The sequence below is a fragment of the Theobroma umbraticum genome, unplaced genomic scaffold, assembly GCF_002168275.2.
Source record: "Theobroma umbraticum cultivar Fairchild unplaced genomic scaffold, ASM216827v3 scaffold_56.0, whole genome shotgun sequence".
In the NCBI taxonomy this organism is placed as follows: Eukaryota; Viridiplantae; Streptophyta; class Magnoliopsida; order Malvales; family Malvaceae; genus Theobroma; species Theobroma umbraticum.
This window is the reverse complement of record NW_018397256.1, coordinates 5,533,035-5,553,292: the sequence shown is the minus strand read 5'-3', so window position 1 is coordinate 5,553,292 and position 20,258 is coordinate 5,533,035. Positions and strand designations below refer to the sequence as shown.

General features: G+C 31.1%; 1 protein-coding gene and 1 long non-coding RNA gene across 2 annotated transcripts; both read right to left on the bottom strand.

Annotated features, from left to right (window-relative positions):
- Positions 1-6,141: 6,141 nt before the first annotated feature.
- Positions 6,142-8,140, bottom strand: LOC110410611 (RING/U-box superfamily protein). The gene has a single exon (XM_021420393.2). It carries the CDS (start codon positions 7,826-7,828, stop codon positions 6,344-6,346), a length of 1,485 nt encoding a protein of 494 aa, XP_021276068.1. The 5' UTR covers positions 7,829-8,140; the 3' UTR covers positions 6,142-6,343.
- Positions 8,141-19,033: 10,893 nt separating this feature from the next.
- Positions 19,034-19,691, bottom strand: LOC110411488 (uncharacterized). Its single transcript, XR_002444776.1, has 2 exons — positions 19,561-19,691; positions 19,034-19,454 (listed from the first exon to the last, which is right to left on the bottom strand). It is a non-coding gene; the product is annotated as an uncharacterized LOC110411488 (long non-coding RNA).
- Between the last annotated feature and the right edge of the window lie 567 nt (positions 19,692-20,258).

The window sequence follows — 20,258 nt, the reverse complement described above, 5'->3', positions numbered from 1 at the left end:
ATATTTCAATTAATTTTAACAAAAATTAAATTAATATCAATATTTTATGTATTAAAATTAATATATAAACAAACACTTTTCACTCAAATATTCAATGATATGCTTAAATTATGAATTAAAATTTACAAATAAATAATAAAATTATTTATTTTTCAAGTCCATAAAAAGATAAAAAAATTAATTTAATAATAATTTTATTTGAGTATTTAATTTTATTTTAATGATACTAATATCCTTTAAATAATCTAAAAACAAAAAATCAAAAAAGAAATTCATGATACCAACTTTATGTACAGTGATTTGCTTAATGATTACAAAATTACATATTTATGTGTATTTAAATTTATAATGTTTACTATTATAATGCAAAGTAATACTTTCTCCTCCTTGTTTTCCTTATCTTCTTTTTCCCTTTTTTTCTTTGATTTCTCTCTTTATTTTTTCTTTAATTTTGAATATTTATTATCATTCAAGCATACTTTTTTTTATTTATTATATTTATAATGATTGAATTGATTTTTAAAAAATTATTCAAATAAAAATTTTATTTTCTTTGTTGTACTTAGGAAAAAGGGAAAATGAAAAAAAATGAAATTAAGCTTATTTTACATTTTTTCTCTTTTTTATCTTTTTCCATGAAAAATGTTTACCTAGAAAAAATGAAAGGAAAAATAAAAAAGAGACAGAATAAAAAATACTACTTACTTTTTACTTTTCTTTTCCTTTTTTTTCTTATTGTTCCTAAAAGGAATGCTAAGGGGGGAAATAGCTCTTAAAAATATTTTTGAAAACAACTCATGGAATTTAAAATTGCTTGGAAGATTTTGAGATGGAAAGTTTGAGAACTTGTTGAGGTTAGCAAACACCAAGTAAAGAGAGGTTAAAAGAAGTGGACAAAACATAATATTTATAATTGCTCTGTCCACCTGACTTACATTCATTACCTTGATTTTTCAATTAAGGATTTTTAACCTAACTTTATTAAAACTAGTGAAATTAATAGCTTCCGCTAAGCTTTTACAAAATGAGCTTCTAACTCAAGCATATAGTAATGAAATGGCATTCTTTATCAAAATTTTGAATTTCAAAGCCAACGTTTCTAATTCAGTATATAGTTAATCATACTCATCTTGAACCTCATCATATGAAATATCACATAAGTTAAATGTTACCTCAAGTTCTTCATCTTTTGCCATCAAGCAAAAATTTGCTCTTTCTTTCACTTTTTCTTTCTCGTCGTTTAAACTTAAAGCATCACTATCTAATCATGTTACCACGACCATTACCTTTTTTGGTTTCTTGATCTTCTTTAAGGATTCTTTCTTAAGCAATGGGCATATGAATCTAAAGTGGCCAAGTTTTTTGCATTCAAAGCACACCACTTTATCCTTTTTGTTGAAGTCAATCTTGTCTATATTCTTTCATAAGGAAATCTTGTATTTATTCTTTCATAAGGAACCTTGATCCTTTCTTTGATTTCTTCTTCTAAATCTTTTGTTTCTTTGTCTTATGAGCTTCTTAAGTCTTCTAACTATCATGGCCAACTCTTCATCATCATCAGTTGTGACATTTTCCAATTCTTCTTGAAATGAGCTCACTTTTAATGAAAGAATTTTTTTTCGCCTTGGCCTCATTCTCTTCTTCTTCTTCTTCGTCTTCTTTTTATTCTTCTTCTTCTTTCATTTCTAGTTTATGTGTGAGAATTAGTCACATATTTCTTCAAGGTTGATTTTGTTAACATCCTTAACTTCTTGAATAGTAATAACTTTCAGTTTTTAACTTTTTGTTAGACTTCTAGGTAACTTTTTCACAAACGCATGTTCAAGTATCACCTTCCCAAGTTGGTTGAGCTTATTGACTATGTTGGTGAATTGATTATACATGGTGGTGAATCGGTCATACATGGTGGTTATGTCTTCACCAAGTTCCATTTTGAACATCTCATTATTAAGAGTGAAAAAGGTGATTTTGTTCTCCTTAACTTGAAAAGTCCTTTCATGGATAATCCTAAGTTTTTCTTAAATTTTTTTGCTACAGTACAACCAAATATTTTGTTAAATTCAACAAGGGCCAAAGCACAATGAAGAGTGTTAATGGTTTTGAAGTTTATTTGGACTTTTCTCATTTTTTTCCTTAATCCACTCTTCTTTATATTTAGGAATTTTCTCATTTATAATTAAGTTGGTGCTAGTGGGGATGAAAAGGATTATTGGTGATAACATCCCACATCTTATAGTCAACAGCTTTAATGTAGATAGATATCTTAGTGCTTCAATATTGATAGTTGGATCCATCAAATAGAGGAGGCTTATTTATAAATATTCCCTCTACCACATTAGTGTTTCGTGTAGTCATTTGGACCTTCACCTAAAGATATTAAGCGTTAAAGTCAAAGGGTGAGGTTCTGATATCAGTTGTTGATCTCAAAAGAAATGTTAAAAGGGATGAATTGCACTTAAAAATATTTTTGAAAACAACCTTTGGAATTTAAAATAGTTTGAAAGATTTTGAGATGGATGGTTTGAGAATTTGTTAAAGTTAGTAAATACCAAGTAAAGAGAGGTTAAGAGAAATGAAAAAAAACACAATATTTATATTGATTTGGTCTACATGTCGTTCATCCACTACTTTTATCTTTCAATCAAAGATTTTTAACCCAATTTCACTAAAACTAGTGAAATTAGCAACTCCTACCACGCTTTTACAAGATGAGCTTTTAACCTAAGCCCTAAACCCTTACAATAATCCTTAAAGTACCTCACACACTATATTCAACTAAGAAATAAGAAAAAGATGATGTACAAATGATCATCTAACTGATCTAAGAAGTATAAGTTCAAGCTCAAACACTTTTTTAAAGATAAGAGTGGAATACAAGTGTAAAAAATAAGGTTTTTACTTTTATAAGCTCTTTTCAAACTCTTGATAGGTTCTCTATCTCATTTATGACCGTTGGAGGCCCTTTAAATACTTAGAAGACACATTTTTTGCTGTTAGAGATAGTTTTCAGCTATTACTAGCCATTATTTTGTCTTCTAGCAATTAAATTCAAATGTGCTAGCAGTGAACCTTTAACCGGTTAAAGATAGGCTTTAATCGATTAAACCTTCTCTAGCTTATAGTCCGCTTCTCTATGTTAACCAATTAACAGTGACTTTAATTAATTAGAGACTTTTTGTTTTTAAGCAACATTCTTCACCAGCCTTCTTTAAACTAATTAGTCTTCCTTTTAACTGATTAAAGCTTATCTCTCTTCAACTTTTACTAATTGAAGTAGGCTCTAACTGACTAACAAATCTTCAAATTTGAATTTTTTTTATTTGGCGCCCTTTGACAATCAATATTACTTTGAATTTGAATTTTGACGCTTCTAGATACTTCAAGTTTGAGCTTTAACCAATTAAGCCCTTTGGTTAACCAATTAAGAACTTTTTGTTTTATGCCCAGTTTCTCCTTAATTAGTTAAACTTTGTACTAACTGATTAAAGCTTTTCTATTTTCTCTTAAGTGTAGCGTCCATCACTACCTTAATTGATTAAAGCTCCATGTTAATCAGTTAACATCATTCTGACTTTACTTAATCCCTTGTTCTTTGCTCTTTTAACTAATTAATCATTCTTGTAACACAGCAAGCTTCTTGACTTGCTTTCAAACAATAATTTTATTACGGGATTTAAACTTTATTTTATACACTTAAATAATGTAATTAGACATTAATGAACAAGTAATGTGTTATTATCATAAAAAACATATAAAATCAAAATTTCTCTTCTTTTTTTCTTTTCTTTCTTTTGAAATATCATTTTCAACTCTTTTTTATATAAAAAATAAAAAAGTTACTGAAAAATCGTTTTGAAGGTTGTGCAAGAAAATGGTAGCTGATTAGGCTGCAAAGTGTCAAGCAATTGGAACCTCGTGACCATACTATCTATCGTATGGTATAGATTAAAAGTGTACATGTGTCCGGTCAAGATAGGTGAGGCCCATCGAAAATCTAATCCCAGGTTAAAGCTTGACTTTTCTCAACCGTATATTTATTATTAAAATATTTAAAATATATTTTTATATTAAAATTTTAACATTTTTAAAATTTTTTAATCACATAACAATCGTAATGGGGGTACTAAAGTAGAGTAGCTCTCGTTGTCAATCTTCCTAATTGATCAAAAGAGATGAAATTTCAATGAAATGGAAGAACCAAACTTTATTATCTTTAATTAATTGTTAGTATAAAGATTAAATTCAAGTTTTGAAATATTTAGCCAAAAATATTACTAGAAAACAAAATCAGGTTACCGTATAGAGCAAGGAGGCAGGGCTTAGGGTCTTTGGGCCCAATTCCCGTTGGCTTACAGAAACTTGATGCAACAATCCTGGACTTTTCTACATGCTAAACTTGAATCCCTCAAAGCAAGATTTGATACGAGCAAACCTCATAAAAGGTTAAAAAAAAATACACTTTACGTCAAAATAATACGTGAGAATGAAATTTTTATAATATCATTTAATAAAATTAAATTACAATTATAAGAGTATCAATAAAATATTAAAAAGTTATATTTATAAAAAAATTATTAAATAATTAAATTTATAATACACATTAATATGATACTGACTTGTTATTTGTTTTTTAAGAGATCTTTAATAGTCAAAGTTAAATTTGAATTAACAATTAGTTCATTTATTTCCATTTGAATCACTTATGCAACGATTTTATTGTCCATAATTAAGATCTGTCTTATAACATCTCTCATCCCATGTTATTGATAAACTTCAATAAACACTCAATAATTCTACTTGATATAAAAACTTTTCTGAATATCACCAATCCCGACTATTTAATTTAACACATCTCACAAATTTAAAGTTGCAATAAAAGTCCACATTTACACAATGGGACAAGTTCACATGAAATGGTGTTAGGTATGACAAATAATGCTAGAAAATGGCCCTTCAACGGCTCCCGTGACCTTATTAACATCAGCCATTAATGTTTAGTTTCCCTCAATCGCTGCAATCTTTAACAGATGATTTGTTTCTTTCGGCCTTTGGGCCTCTATTAAATGCAACAGCTGTAGACAGAGTCTTAGCCAATTTCTGCTGCTATGCTTTCAAATTCAAGAAATTGGATGAAAAACGGGAAGGGTCGCGTGCATTTCTCAAATTCAATTTGTATTCCCACTTACTAACATTTATTGTGCTGGATGAGCTATTTATTGAAGAATCTAATATATTCAATTAGCTGAACCTTTTATTATTATTATTATTATTCATTTCTCATTGCGGCCTATAAGCCCCTGGGTTGATCCTGTTTAGCGGATAATTATGTTGAATAATGGAATTTATTATGCAAATAAATGAGGAAATGGTTGGATTTTTTTTCTTTCCCACTTTCTCTTTGAGAACAATAAAATTCAAAGCCCAAACCATTTGAAAGTCCTCAAGCCTTACCAATTTCTTATGTTTTTCTACATCTGATGCCCGCGGGTAGCTGTTACCTAACAACAAAACTGGAAAAAGAAAGGAATTGATGATTCAGAAAAGTATCTGCGACTGGCAGCCCAAGCACATGCGTTTCGGTCTTTAAGATTAGATAACAGGTTGCATTCAGCATTAAAGGAAGATTACTAAGCATAAAAAGTAGAATTGCCACTTGGGCTTATTTTGCGGTTTGAATTGAGACCACACTCGTAATATCTTGGATTAAAAAGTAAAACCAAAGAGAAGTAGCCTAAAATGACATCCAACAACGTATGTCCAAATCTAATTTATAAGCGCCATAAAAAAATCTGAAGCAACTCATCCTCCACAACCACCCTTGACAGACAAACAAGTACTACGATGACTTAATCTTTAGGAACCAACCCGCACAAAGAAAATAGCATAGGAAAAAGGAAAAGTCGGTCCTCCTATTACAGCGTTCCTTTGAAAAAAAATCCAATCACACAACATAAAATTTATTTTAAGCCTGTTTTGTTATATCAAAAACAATAATTTCTGTTAAAGAATGTGGAATGTAGAACCCAGAAGACACTGAAAAGCGTAAGGTTTGAAACAGACAAAAGAATGCAGACAAACCATGAAATGATAATCAATTTGGACATCCTAATGTACTGTGCTGAACAGCCAACAGGAAGGAAATGAGTAAAATTTTGTGCCAAGATTTCTTTCAATAGAACCTCCTCTCTTTTTCGTTTTCTCTCTTCTTGCTTTTCTCTTTCCGTTTCCTACTACACGATCATCCAATTTTGCCTTCTCAATGAAGAAATCAAAGAGAACTTTTCTAGAAAAAGAATCCAAAGGAAAAAAAAAAAAAAAGGGAAAAAAGAAAGAAAGAAAGAAACTAGACCTTCGGTGTAAAGGATGAGTGAACAACCTTGTTTTGTCTCCCAGCTAACCACAGTATAGTCCTCCTCGCAAAAGATGGTGTTTTGGCTTGTGAATCTAAGCTATAGCAGCTCTGATTTTCCTCGTCAAAACCTAATTCACTCCCTCCATTTCCCCACCTGCCAGAGTCTATCTCAGAGATTGCATCCCTGGCACCTGCAATACCATTCACCTTCATGCTATCATCATCAGCAGCAGCAGTAGCAGCAACATTCTGATGCACCGAAAATCGAAATGAAAAGGCCCTCCTGGATGAATCCTCTGTAATATTCTGCTTGTCCTTCTTCCCCCGAAGCCAAATTTTCGATATTGAGAAGCTTTCTTTCTTGCTCTTACCAATGGCCTTGCCATTGTTGTCACTAGCACTAGAACTCCCATTCGTCTCAAAGTTTCTCGTGATTTCAAAACCGTTGAACCCTCGTCTTGATTCACAATCACATTCAGACATTGCTGGGCGGTGACCGGGTGTCAATGGCAAAGAAGTCTTCTTGCTTGATGGTTTCTTCATTGGGGTTCTAATTGGCACTTGCAAGAAAGAATTCTCATCCATTACATACTCAAAGGACCCCATTGAGAAACACCTCCTAGCATCCACATTATTGTTACCGCTGCTTTCGCCACCATCAACATTCCTAAACTTTCCTAGCCGAACAGGCACCACTTTTTCCCCAGAATCCACCGCCACTGTTGGGTTGACTTCATCTTTTTCCAGGATTTCACATGATTTACGCTGGGATGACCCCAATTCAATGTCTCGACAAAGACCCAGATGGGAATTTGATCTCACAACTGAATTGGTTCTGCCTAGAGCACCTTCTCTATCAGTGACAATCTCTCTTGAGCTTTCACTCCCAGATTCAAGAACAAGAACAATGGGTGAACAGCTATTATTTGGAGAGAAATCCGGGAGTAAGCTAGCTCTACACAGAGGGCATGTGGAATGAGACAAAAGCCAAGTGTCAATACACTCCATGTGGAAGGCATGGCTGCATTTTGGTAGTAATCTAAGCTTGTCTTCAGGCTCAAATTCACACAAGCAAACAGCACAGTCAAATGGGTTCTTTACTCCTATGATGGCTTTGTAGTGGAAAATAGGGAGAGTATCTATAAAAGATTGGTCAACACCAGCATCATGGAGATGGAATAGTTGTTGCAACTGCCCTTGAAGAGCAGTCACATTGTCTATATCTTCTGGCTCTCTATTGGGAGGTCTTAAAAGAAATCTAACTAAAAGGTGAAGCAAACCAGAAACAAAGAAAATGATAGCTAGGATTATAATGATGAGTAATATACTCGGACTAACCTTGTTATTCAAATTGAAACTATCAGAACGCAAATTTTGCGGTGGAGGCATTAATGGTGATGATTGAGGGAGATAATATGGCTGCTCTGATGGAGAAAGCAAGCTTCTTTGCTTAATTTCATGGAAAATCCAGTCCATTGTATTTTCTGGAAAAAGATGGGGAGAACTTACCGAGATTGAAACTTTAGGCTTGAATCATATGCTAACAAGGATCCCATCTGTGATTACCAAGAAAAACATATCCCAGCCATAATGACAAAACCAGTAGAAAAAGTTTGCTAGGATTTGCAAGTCTTTCTGGTTAAGACTCAATGGTTAACATTCGTTTCCTTTTAGTGAATTAGAAGCTGCAAGTCAAAAGCAAGAGAGGGAGTGAACAAGAAGAGGACAGAGACAGACAGAGGGAGAGAGAGAGAGAAGGAGAAGAAGACTTGAATATGTTTTTAAAGGGTAGATATAAATGGTGCCAGAAGGCGAATTTCAAAAAATAGGAACCAATAAATCTACCCAACAGAGCAGAAAATAAATGAGATTAGATCTTATTGTGTAAATCCAGCATAGCCAATCGCTTTCATGCTGCAAAATAAAAAAAGCAACGATGAAAAATAAAATCTCCTGTATCTGTCTATGGTTAAAAATTCTTAGTAAGGTGAGTTTTGTCGAGAATTTATCAAATAGAAGGCTCTTCCAGGGGTTGACTTAAAAAGGAACCCTTTGATGCATCAACCCCAATGCCCATTTAATTCCTTAAACTTAGAAAATGTGTATAATCTTCAGAAGAGAACAAATCCATAATTATTTGGCTTAGAGATAGTGTATTAGGAAATTGGATTATCTTTTAGCATTATTTTAGGACCATTGTTTTTTCCTCTCCGATCCCCATTCTTACAGACCCTTCTATTCCACCACTTCTATAGGCTGATAGTTTGGTACCTGATTCAGATCAGGCTCTCCTCTCTTCTTCGGTAAAGACAAAAAACAAAAGACAAGTGAACTTTCCAAAGTCTACAAGGGGGAAAGAGAGAGAGAGAGAGAGAGACAGCTGGAGAGCGATGGTATTTTGAAACAGTAGAAGAGTAAACATAGCATACGGGTTTACTGGGGGGAAAAAAAGACAAATTGTGAAAGTTCCTGGACCCCATAGCCTAGGGCGTAACAACCTTTTCCTTGAACCTTTCTCATGGATTTTGATACGTGCTTTTTGGTGCTGTTTAAAGTGGAGTCACTGACGGCATCAAACACCCATTTTAGGAGACGGGAAGTCTCTACTTTTGATGCCTCATGCTACGAAATGATCTTCTGGATTTCGTGCAATGGAAAAAGAAGAGAAAGGAATGAAATACTACTAGTTAACAAGTATAGTGTAAAAGAATAATTACACCCGAAGGTTGCATCAATATCCTTTTCCACGTTTTACTTCAGCAAGTAAATAATTGCTCCCTCAGTGATCAGCAAAGAGAGATTTGGACCGCAAAGTTATTGTGGATAGTGACTCATAACTCATAAGCATCCCAAACGTAAGAGAGAAATGTTAAAGAGACATTAATTTTTTATTTTAAAATGTGCACTATTATTTTTTTTTATTTTTGAATTTAGATTATTTAATACATTGCGATTTGAAATGCATATGATTTGCGCATTAATTTTGTTTATTGTAGTAGGCAATAATTTTGGGGATGTTACCGTGACAATGGTGCCATGGTCATGGAACAAGTTAAAGAAACTTGGTTCATTGAAATGTGAGCTAGCTCCTTTGGTCATAATTTCCGAATATTTGTCACTTTTTTACTTAAAGTATATGGACATGTTGAGTATCGCATCCTCGACTAAGCAGCTTCATGAATTTCAAAAACAGACAAAGAGTGACAGCAACATTGAAAAAGATGAAAGTATAAGCAAACGATTTACCTCTTAGTGATCTTCTCCAAAGCTAATACCTTAACCAATGGTCCCCAAGCAATTAATTGTCTCGCACTTTGCCAAGATTTAAGCCAATGTCCTCAACTAATATTTAGATAAAATAATAGAGTTCTAAGTCATTCAGCTCCAGAAATCATCTCGAGTTGGTTAAGAATTTGTTGAAATAATTTGACAAATTTACATAATTAGATGACTGATATGGATATTAAATTTAATGGGATTAGAGAACACGTGGTTTTTTTTTTCTTTTACTGTTGAAGCTAATAATGTTTACACTTGTTAGTTCTTACCCTCACTTTTGTATCTTGAATTTGTTCCCTTTCATGTGAATTTCACCAAATAGGAGTAATAAAATTGTTTGGGAGGAAACAATAAGAAAAAGTGATGACAGGAAGTCTACGCTTGTGTTATTTTTCCTGTTTAAAATATGTCGTCTGGTTGTAAACAAATAAAATTAGAAATACCAGCTGGAATGAGAGTAAGGCGCATCACCAAACTTTAATTAGCACCTGCACTTAAGGCACAAGGTCAATAGCTAGCTACTTGTATTTATTTCGCTTATAGCCGTGGTTTATTTAGTATAGCTATTTGGAATAATTTCTATAGACAAGGATGCAATTCATTCCAATGTTTCCTCCAAACATGGATACTCATCAGACCCTGGTTATTCATCTGTCCACTGCAGAGTGATGCTCCTCCAAACGTATAGTGACAAGCCAAGTTTTTCGAACGTCATGGTGTTTCTATTTGAAGACCTTAGCCTGGAGGATATTTTAAAAGAATTTTGTTTCCTTTTTTGCCAATCCCTATCACGGTTTGACGAGTTGCGCTCAGGCTCATTTCCCGACAGAAATGGTGCAAAAATATAAGCCACCTTACGTTGACAATATTGCAGCTGCTTAGTCATTACCAAACCTGGACACGGGCCTACAATTTTCAAGTTCTTTCCGAGAAATTGTCTGGTGTCTTCGGCTATGACAGTTTTTTCTTTAACATTTACTCGTGTCAGTAACTGCGGTATGAAAATGAAATACAGAGGTAAACTTTGGCTTTTTTATTTAGTTCTTTTTTCTCTCTTATCAATTTCTTCGAGGCAAGTATAGAAGATTACAAACTTCTATACATAGCCATGGGCCTTGACAAAATTTTGGAAACCAAATTCTTGTCATTAAAATAAGGAAACTGGGTAGAGTTCATACTTGAAACAAGTTACAAATGTTTTTTGTCTTACATGATAAAGGTTTTCTAAATAATTATAAAAGAAAGAAAAAATTTTCTGTTTTAAATTATTTGATTGTGATGAAAAGAGAGAGAGAGGGAGAGAATATTTTGAAAATAATTGAATCGAGCATAACTAATCCACTCGAGCCTCTACATGCAACTTTTGTGCTGGCATATTAAATATTTGACATCATAGTGCTAATGCCTACGTACACAATGTTGACATGCACTGCCTCTGATTCATATCCTAAACTACTATAATGTTGCCATGTTTATGGGAAAGAATAACACTATATTTCTGCTGTCTTTTTCCTCTACTTGTTTCTTAAATAGTTTAAAATGGTTCTTTTCTTCTGTCTGCTAGCTTCTATATCCAAGAATTATTTGCCAGTTATTATAAATCAGAACTTGTTGGATTTTTTTTTTTTAAAAAAAAGGAAGAGTTCTTTTGGCTTTTCTGTCTGAAAAATCAAGGTATTGCTTCCGTTGTTAGACATGACTCGTGAATAGAGAGGCATGTGGCGTTCCTTAGGATTTCCAAGTGGCTGATGATCTCAGAAATTGTAAAACCAAGCCGCAACAGACCACATTATGACAATGTCAATGTCCATGCCATTGTCACCTCACCTCAGTTCTCCCTTTTATTTTTGTTCGATAAAAATAAGCATTTTGAATGAAAATAAGCCTTTCGTTATTGTCGCCAATAAGAGTGCAAATGCTTCCTTTCTTTTATGTTGCTTCAAAAAAAAATCACCATTTATTTGTCCCAAGACCCATTGATTTTAATAATCCGCAAATTGTTGTACGGAATTTTGGAGTAGGCGCATTTATTAGATAATTTCTTATCTCTTATACGTGGTAAGGAACTCCCATATACTCTTTAATTTTTTTTTTGAAAGGCAATGAGAATAATTTCATATATCATGAGTGAATTTTTCTCTAACTTAAAAAAATCAGTAGGACCAGGACCTAGCAAAGTGATAATTCTATCATATAAAGTTATTTTGACGTATTTTGAAAATTTAAATCGTTAGATCATTGAAATTTTAAGTTCGAATTTTAAAATTTTAAGTATTTTTTTATTTTAAGTGTAATTATATGTTGAGTAGTTAATTTAAATTATTGTAGTTTAATTTTATGTTAGTTTGTTTTAAATTACTTTAAGAGTAGTTATTGTTGATTTTTTTATTGCTTTTGTAAAAAATTTAATGAAAAAAAGATCATTTGAAAAAAATCCATATAAATATCATGATCACTTCATTTGTATATATTTTGATATTTTGATCATATCTCCCAATAAAGAACTCTAAATTAAGTGATTCTTAGACCACTAGAATGCTGAGAGTAAGGGCTATAACTTTTATGTTTACCACTTAAATCAGTTATGATTGAATCATAGTCAAAATATTTGTCTAACTCGGGCTACTGCAGTAGTATGCATAGACTGAATATGGTGTGATATTTGATACATATCTTTCATTCCAGTAATCCAATTGATGTAATTCTTAAGTCATTGGAAAGTTAAGAGATAGGACTAAAACTTCATGTTTACTACTTTATCCAATTCGGATCATATCAAAGTGAAAATTATGTTGGAAAATCCTTGACTGCTGCAGTTTTGCACAAAGCAATAGGTGGAGAAACGCTACAACACTGGAAAATGAGGCAAAAGTGCTGAGAAAGCCAAGGTTGCAGCACTAGAAAACAAGGTTGTGACATTGGTGAAAGGAAGTGCACCATACATTTTCCTAGGGTTAGAGAGCCACGGGCCAAAAATTCAGTACCGCAATTCCAAAAAAAATGACTACAGCACCAGGTGATTTTCTAATAATACAAATTTGATAGGATTATGAAAATTAGGTTTCTTAGAGCCACATTTTTCAGAGGTTTTAAAGGTGAGGCAGTAAGCAACTACTTTGAAGATATGGAGCCAAGAACAAAATAAGAAAGCAACAGAATTTGAGAGAGAATCGAAATTGCAAAGCTTCAACACTTAGTTTCTTTCTCTATTTATATGTTTTTTTTTCTTTGATTAAGATTCATGGCTAAATTTGTTTAGATGTTATTAGATATTATTAGCTAAACTATTTTTCTAAGATTGTGGTAGATTCAACATGAAGTTTGAATATTAGTTTCTTTTTTATTTACTATGAATGGATGTAGTTTTACTTATTCAAATCTGTTTTTAATGCTTTTGATTATTCGGCCAACAATTAACTGATTTAAGAACTAATTGAAACTTGATAAAGAAATTTTAGATTAGACTAAAGTTTGAATAATGTATGTTCATGTTACTTAAGTGATCTGATTCACGATTCAGGTAAACATATGCCAACTACTATACGTGGTCAAATTAAAACACTAGTTTAATGAACCTTATTTAATTGATTCCTATAAATAAATAGTGACTCAATTAAAGAAAACTTCACCTATGTAAATATAAGGAGTGGTGCCACTTCAACAATAAGAATTTGGGGGATTCTCTTATAAATGTTTATGAACAAGATAACCACATGGGCATTATGGTGCTAAAAATGAACAACCATTTATAGAAATAAAAACGAATATTATGTGTGGTGCATCTTCAATTCTAACACTAGGAGTTGAGGTTAAATCTGCAGATACCATCTACTTCGTTAAGATTTTAAGATGCATTTGCTAATTGATGGTTCAAATCAAAAAATATATTTTTGTATACGTAATATTCATTTGTGTCAAATGCACGAATAAAAATATATTTTATAGAAACAACCAACATTTCAAACTAGTGGAGAATTATTAGAAAATTTGATAATACCCTTGGACTAAAATATTAATAAGTGATCAATTTTTCACTAATTTAATTTTTAGATTGGATAATAAATGTTATTTATGAAGAGTGCTTGTTAATGAAAAGTCATAACTGTATTAAATATAACTTTTTGAATATTTATATTATGAAGGGAAACAACTGTCTACATAAAAAGACGTATATGTTCATTTATTATATAAACAACATCATTATACTATTATTTTCATTATTCTGATAAGTGTGTTAAGAACTTTGTTATATCTTAGAGGTTAAAATATACCTTAAAAAATATTTTATTCATGCCTTCAAAGTCATATTCTTTTTCTTCTTAAAATAAATAAAAATTTTATAACACCAAGTGTTAAGACGTGAGTTTAGAGTATAATGTTCAAGCCTATCAGTATGGCCCAAATTCAGTATATTAATAACAAATTTGTTATGAACTTAATGCTCTAACTCTTTCGAAACACAGAAAACTTTCTTTAAGGCTATGAACTGTGCTTCTAAATTTTACCATATTATCACTATGCTCTAAATTACCGTTGAAAGATGAAATGAGACCAAAGAGAGCCCTACAAACATCATGCATTGTAAGGTCCAATATTTGAAGCCGACTTTGTTTGCAATCTATGGTATCAAATCATAGTAAAGTGAGAGCAAGTTGAAATGGAGCTATGATGGCCAATCCTTTCTGTCGCCAACCCCAAGTTAAGGATTATTGATCAAAATAAGGGTTATATGAACCGATATTAAAGCTTAGTGAATAAATTTTAAGATTTTTTGAACCAGTTTTAGGGTTTTTTGAATTGATCTTAGAGTTTGGTGAACCATTTTATGGTTTGGTGAACTCGTTTTGGGGTTTTTTAAATTGGTTTGAGCTTTTTAAACCAATTTTAAGGTCAATGAATCAATTTTAGGGTTAATTAGTTGGTTTAGGATTTGATGAACCAATTTAGGATTTGGTGGATTAGTTTCAGGTTTTTTGAAACCAATTTCAGAGTTTTGAACTGGTTTTAGGATTTCTTGAATCAATTTAGGATTTAGTGAAACAATGTTAGGACTTTTTGAGCTGATTTTTAGGATTTCTTGAACCTAGTTTAGGATTTAGGGAACCAGTTTTAAGGTTTGATGAATTAGTTTTAAGGTTTGGTGAATTGCTTTTAGAGTTTCTTAAATTAGTTTAAGATTTAGTAAACCAATTTAAGGTTTGATGAACTGTTTGAGGATTTGATGAATTGATTTTAGGATTGGGTGAATTGGTTTTAGGTAGGGGGCTTTTGGTGAACCTTGCTATTAAACTTGATTTAAGGTTTTTGCTAAAACCCTAAAATTTGCAAGTCCATGTCTAGTAGAATTTTGATAATAATTCAATTTTTGTGTTTGCGATCAAAGAAAATTGAAGTTATTTATCATGTGTCATTTACTAATTGGACTCTTTTTTTTAAAAAAAAAAAAGATATATGAATTCAAAAAATATTGTGTGTGTTTGTATATACATATATAATTAATTAAATTTTTTACACAATAAATGCAAGTATTCTATATTTTATTTTTTTAATAAATTAGTATTAACATATGGTATGAAATAAAAGTTTTTTTTGCAAATAACTCAATTTTTTTATGCGTCCATAAATGATAGGGAGAGGAAATTTCATAAAACGTTATCATAACATAAAATCAATTTCATTTGAAAAGCTTTTCATATTCCACTAAATGCTGAATTTAACTAAAATGGTAGGGAGAAAAAGCTATAAAACCTTATTATATTAATTTCAGTCTTTTCATATTCTATTCATACATATAGTGTTAGGTTTCTACAAAATAAATAAAAGTATTAAATATTTTATTTCTTTTTTTTAAAAAAAGTTAATATGAATATTTGTTTGAAATAAAAAAAAATTGTGAATAGCTCATTAACCTTTTGGTGTTCATAAATGATTAAGAGTGGAAAATTCATAAAAGGCTATGATAATGTAAATCAATTTCATTTGAAAATTTTTTCACATTCTACTAAATTTTGAATTTTTTTCAAATAATAAAAAAAAAGATAAGTCATCTATATCTAACATGTACTCAAGCATTTAACTCATTGGTTGGTGCATAATTTTCTTACTTAAAGAGTATGGTTTGAATTTTTCTTTTTTCAATATAAAAAACAAAAGTCATCTATATCTAACATTATAAATGTAATTATTAAATATTTTATTATTTTAATATATTAGTAATAATATTTGGTTTGAAATAATAGGTCATTAATTTTTCTTTTTATATTTTCTTGAAATTTTTTTCACTCTTTTATTTTAAATTTTCATCCTAATTAGATAGTATGAGTAGATTGTTTTTAATTTTAAGAGAAACTCTTTTGAATTTAGAAACCTCTTATATATATATATATATATATTATTTATATATTATTAAGAAAATAAAAAGTAACCGTATAAAAGACGAGCGAAAGAAAACCTAATATATTAAAATAGTGTTAATGGTGGGCAGTTATGAAGTATAATAATTAGTTTGACATGATATTAAATTCAAGTTATGATGAAAATAAAATTAACCGGGCAACCAATTTCCATCCTTTTTATTTGGCTTTTTTTTTTTTGTTAAAACGAAGAAAGCTTTGCAACAAAAAAACAAACAAACTTCCTTTAAACCACACATCTTTTTACCATTTTCACCAACCATATTTAATTTTATATATATATATAACTAGAAAGTGTCATGCAAAGACAATTATATGCAAACCAATCCAACAAAACAAAGGAATATTAACATAGAAGCAATATACCTTACGAGATTAGCTGACCCACATAAGTTTCCCTCAATACTTTTTAATGAATGTCAAGGATAAAACCATATAGATGCATATGCATCAGCAACTCAATTATAGATAAACAAACAGAAAGTTAACTAAAGAAGGATCCAAAAGGGTTAAATCCACCAACTTTTGCTGACAAAATCTTTAAAGATTCAACCATGTAATGTAAGAGGTTACCTAATTAAGATTCAGTGAATGAGATCCTTAAAACAACCAATAATACAATCCACCAGCTGCTCATAATTAACGACTTTTTTGGGGTCCCATTGAAGTGTTTTATTGTCAAAGATTAGCTCTAATACCTTACCAAAGATAAGGAAGATTAGAATGTCAAAGGTTTGGAAAAACAAATCCCCACGAGCTCCAATTTTATGTTGTATGAAGAATTAATTAAAAAAAAAAAACCCAACTCCTCCCCAAGCAAGGCATCCAAGGGTACATGAAAATAGATGAAAAAAATAATGCATGGCTTTGACGAAATATGGATATAGACTTTATAAACTAGAAAACTCCATGTGCATGTGGAGCACATTGTCAGCGGGTACCAACAACAACAACAACCGATCGAACCTTTGGCCTAAATAGCCTTTTTGTTTTGAAATTAGGATATGTCAACGTTTTTGGACATCAATCTTCAATAATTTCAAGATATAGGCCAACAGCTGCATCACGAGTTTGAACCCTTCGAAAACTTTCCCAATTGGTCGGATCTTAGCACTGTTTCTTATCTTGTTTTTTCTTATTTGTTTTTATCAAAAAAAAAAATAGGGCAAATTAATGGTGTGATGAACAAGGATCACCTGATCCCATGTGATTTTGGTCAATGAGTTTTTTGAAGACCAAATAACTGCTATATGTTTATTAGTATATTTTTTTTGTGCCGCTTTAATTTCAAGGAAAAGTAAGAAACATAGAATAATTAATTCCAGTACTTATTCATTTGTCAGAAGTTAGCTGATACACCAAGGTTGCATAAGAGAATGAAGAAGTCTCCTTTCAGAGATAGGAGGCGGGGATTTAAACATAATTATCTTCCCTACACGTTGCTTAAGTATTCAGCTTTCACACGTATATTTTTTTTCTAAAGGATAGAAAAAAAGAGGTGAATAGGTGGATTTTATCAGCATGAGTTCCAATAAACAATTTTCAATGATAAATTAGCATGAAATCCTTGATGTTTTGAATAAATGGCCCACCAAGAAATTGGAAGATTTTGAGTTACATAATAGAAGTTCTTCCGTGTCCTACCTCATCATGAGCTTGAGTATCAAAGTTCTAATTGTTGTTGAGTATGGTATGTTGGTATTATTACGGAGTTAGAATGTGGGCAAAACATTTTGGACTGGACAACTACTCTGATCAAGGTAGGGGTTGAACTGGGGTCAGATTGCAAGACCCAACCCGACAACTCCTAGTTCTGTTTAAGATGGCATTAGCCCAGACCTGCATTTCTCTGAGCCCAAGCTCTTTCTTTCCTTCTTTTTCTTAGTAGCCCAACTCCTGGTTTTTTCTTTTGTTCATGAACCTGGATCATCAAATGCAGTTATGGGCATTTCATGAATGCCTTGACGAATGGAGCTTGGCAAGTCATTAAACCAATGGACTTTAGCCCACTTTGTAAGATTTGAACCCAAGGCCTATGAAATCTTTTTAAAGATCAGAACATTTTAGTGGGCTCTCAAGCATTGACACCTATCTTTCATGGCCCACAATCAAAGTTTGAAGCTTAAAAAGGGTTTGGGCTATAGGCGGAAGATATATAAACAGTCCAATTGTATAATTAAGTATTTTTTTTATATTCATAAAAAAGAAGAGTATTTGCAAGGTTAATTTAAACAAAATAATGTTTTTTTAATGGAGTATAATGAATAATATTGATAGTGAAATGGGTATTAATTAATTCATTTATTACTAATTTATAAGGCATGTTGAGAAAGGATTTCTAATTAAATGAGGAAATATTCCACAAAGATTAGATCATAAAGATCCAAAAATTCATTAAAAGTTGTTTATATTTTTTATACCATGATTTTCATTTCTAGAACTACAGTAATCTTTTAAAAAACAATAGCATCTGTTATCTTTACCAAGAAAAGGAAACAAGTGATTATTAGAGTTAATTAATTTGGAATTAAGCTATGATTCCTCTTAATGAGGTAAGATGGCCCCCATGTATAGTCAAGAAGGTATGAAGATACCATTTTGTGGAGGTGTATAGGTTTTGCTATCGTCCTCAAAATGACCTTGACAACCTACTTAGATATGCTTTAATCTTCCCATGTCTAAACCATACAATGAAAATGACACCCTTTTATATCATATCCTTATATTATAATCATGAAAACATTAAGCACGTTGATAAACCATGATTATAACATTAATCCCATTAATGTTTTCAATATGAAACCTATTGGTTTATTCCTCTTTAAAAGCAATGATCAAATGACAGGATCGACCACAGCTTGAATCATTAAAATTGGCAACACAATTTGAGGTGAAGTGCGGACCTTGTCGATGCCTGGGCAAGTCATTAAATTAATTTATTCCTACAATCACAACCACATATTCCTGGACCCTAGAGGCTAGAGAAAAGTCATGGAAGTCAATATTTAATTATATCGGTATGCACTGCTGAGCAGGAACAGTGACAACTCAGGACCCATACAATCATTAATAATAAAAAAGAGGAGAAAAAAAACAACAGTATTCAGTTGACCTTTGTAAAAAATTGTAACCCATTATACATTGATAGCTGCAACTATCACATTTTAGTCGACATGAACTTTGATTTTTTCTCTGCTGATTTGAGAATCTCGGAAGAACACATCAGTTTTTCATCGACTGCTAAAGAAAACATGAGAAGCAGAACAGACCCCAAGGAGCAGCAACAAACCAAAAACAGAAAGAGTTTCAAACAATGCTACCTTTAAGAGCAGCAATCATCCGATCATCACACTTCTGTCCCAAAATCAAAGTCACAACAGACAATGCCCAAATCGAAGGGAGAGAAATTCCTGTGAAAAGACGAAGCAAAACATAGATCACAAACCCAAAAAAACTATGAAATTCTAGCCGCAGTTAGCCAAACAAAAAACCAAAAAATTGAAGTAAAATGAGAACCCAAAAACAAAAGGAAAAAGTTCCAGCCGAGAGATTGGAGGGTTCACAGTCGAGGAGGCTGGGCTTCGGCTTTTCTTCTGGAGTTGTTGGCTTCGGCTTTTGCTATCTTTTAGACCTTCTTTACACCTCGGTTCAAAAAGAAAGGAAAGATGAAAGGAGGCCGTATAAAATTTAAATATAAGTAAATTTTAATATATTTATATTATACTTATTATGTAATGAATAATTAATAATAATAATAATAATATTTTTAGATATTCATAACATATTAGATATTAATATACAATGTAACATATTTATTATTATTAAATTATTAACAAAATTGATATTATTTTATTATTTATTTATAATATAATATTTATTAATTATTAACTAAATTTATCATTTTATAAAATATTAATTACTTTTTTATAATAAGCATAAATAATTTTTTTTCAAAAGTATGTAATTTTATTACTTGATACCAAAGTCAAAATAATATAATTTTATATGATTTTCTAAATTACATATAAAAATAATATTTATATGTATGACTTTATTATTACATATATGTTATGAAAAGTAATATGTTATAAAAAATAAGATAATAATTACTATTAACATTATTAAAATATAATCATATAAATAAAGTTAATAAAGTTACAAATAAAGGTTATAATTACTAATAAACTATTATTACTTTTTGTTTAATATATTAT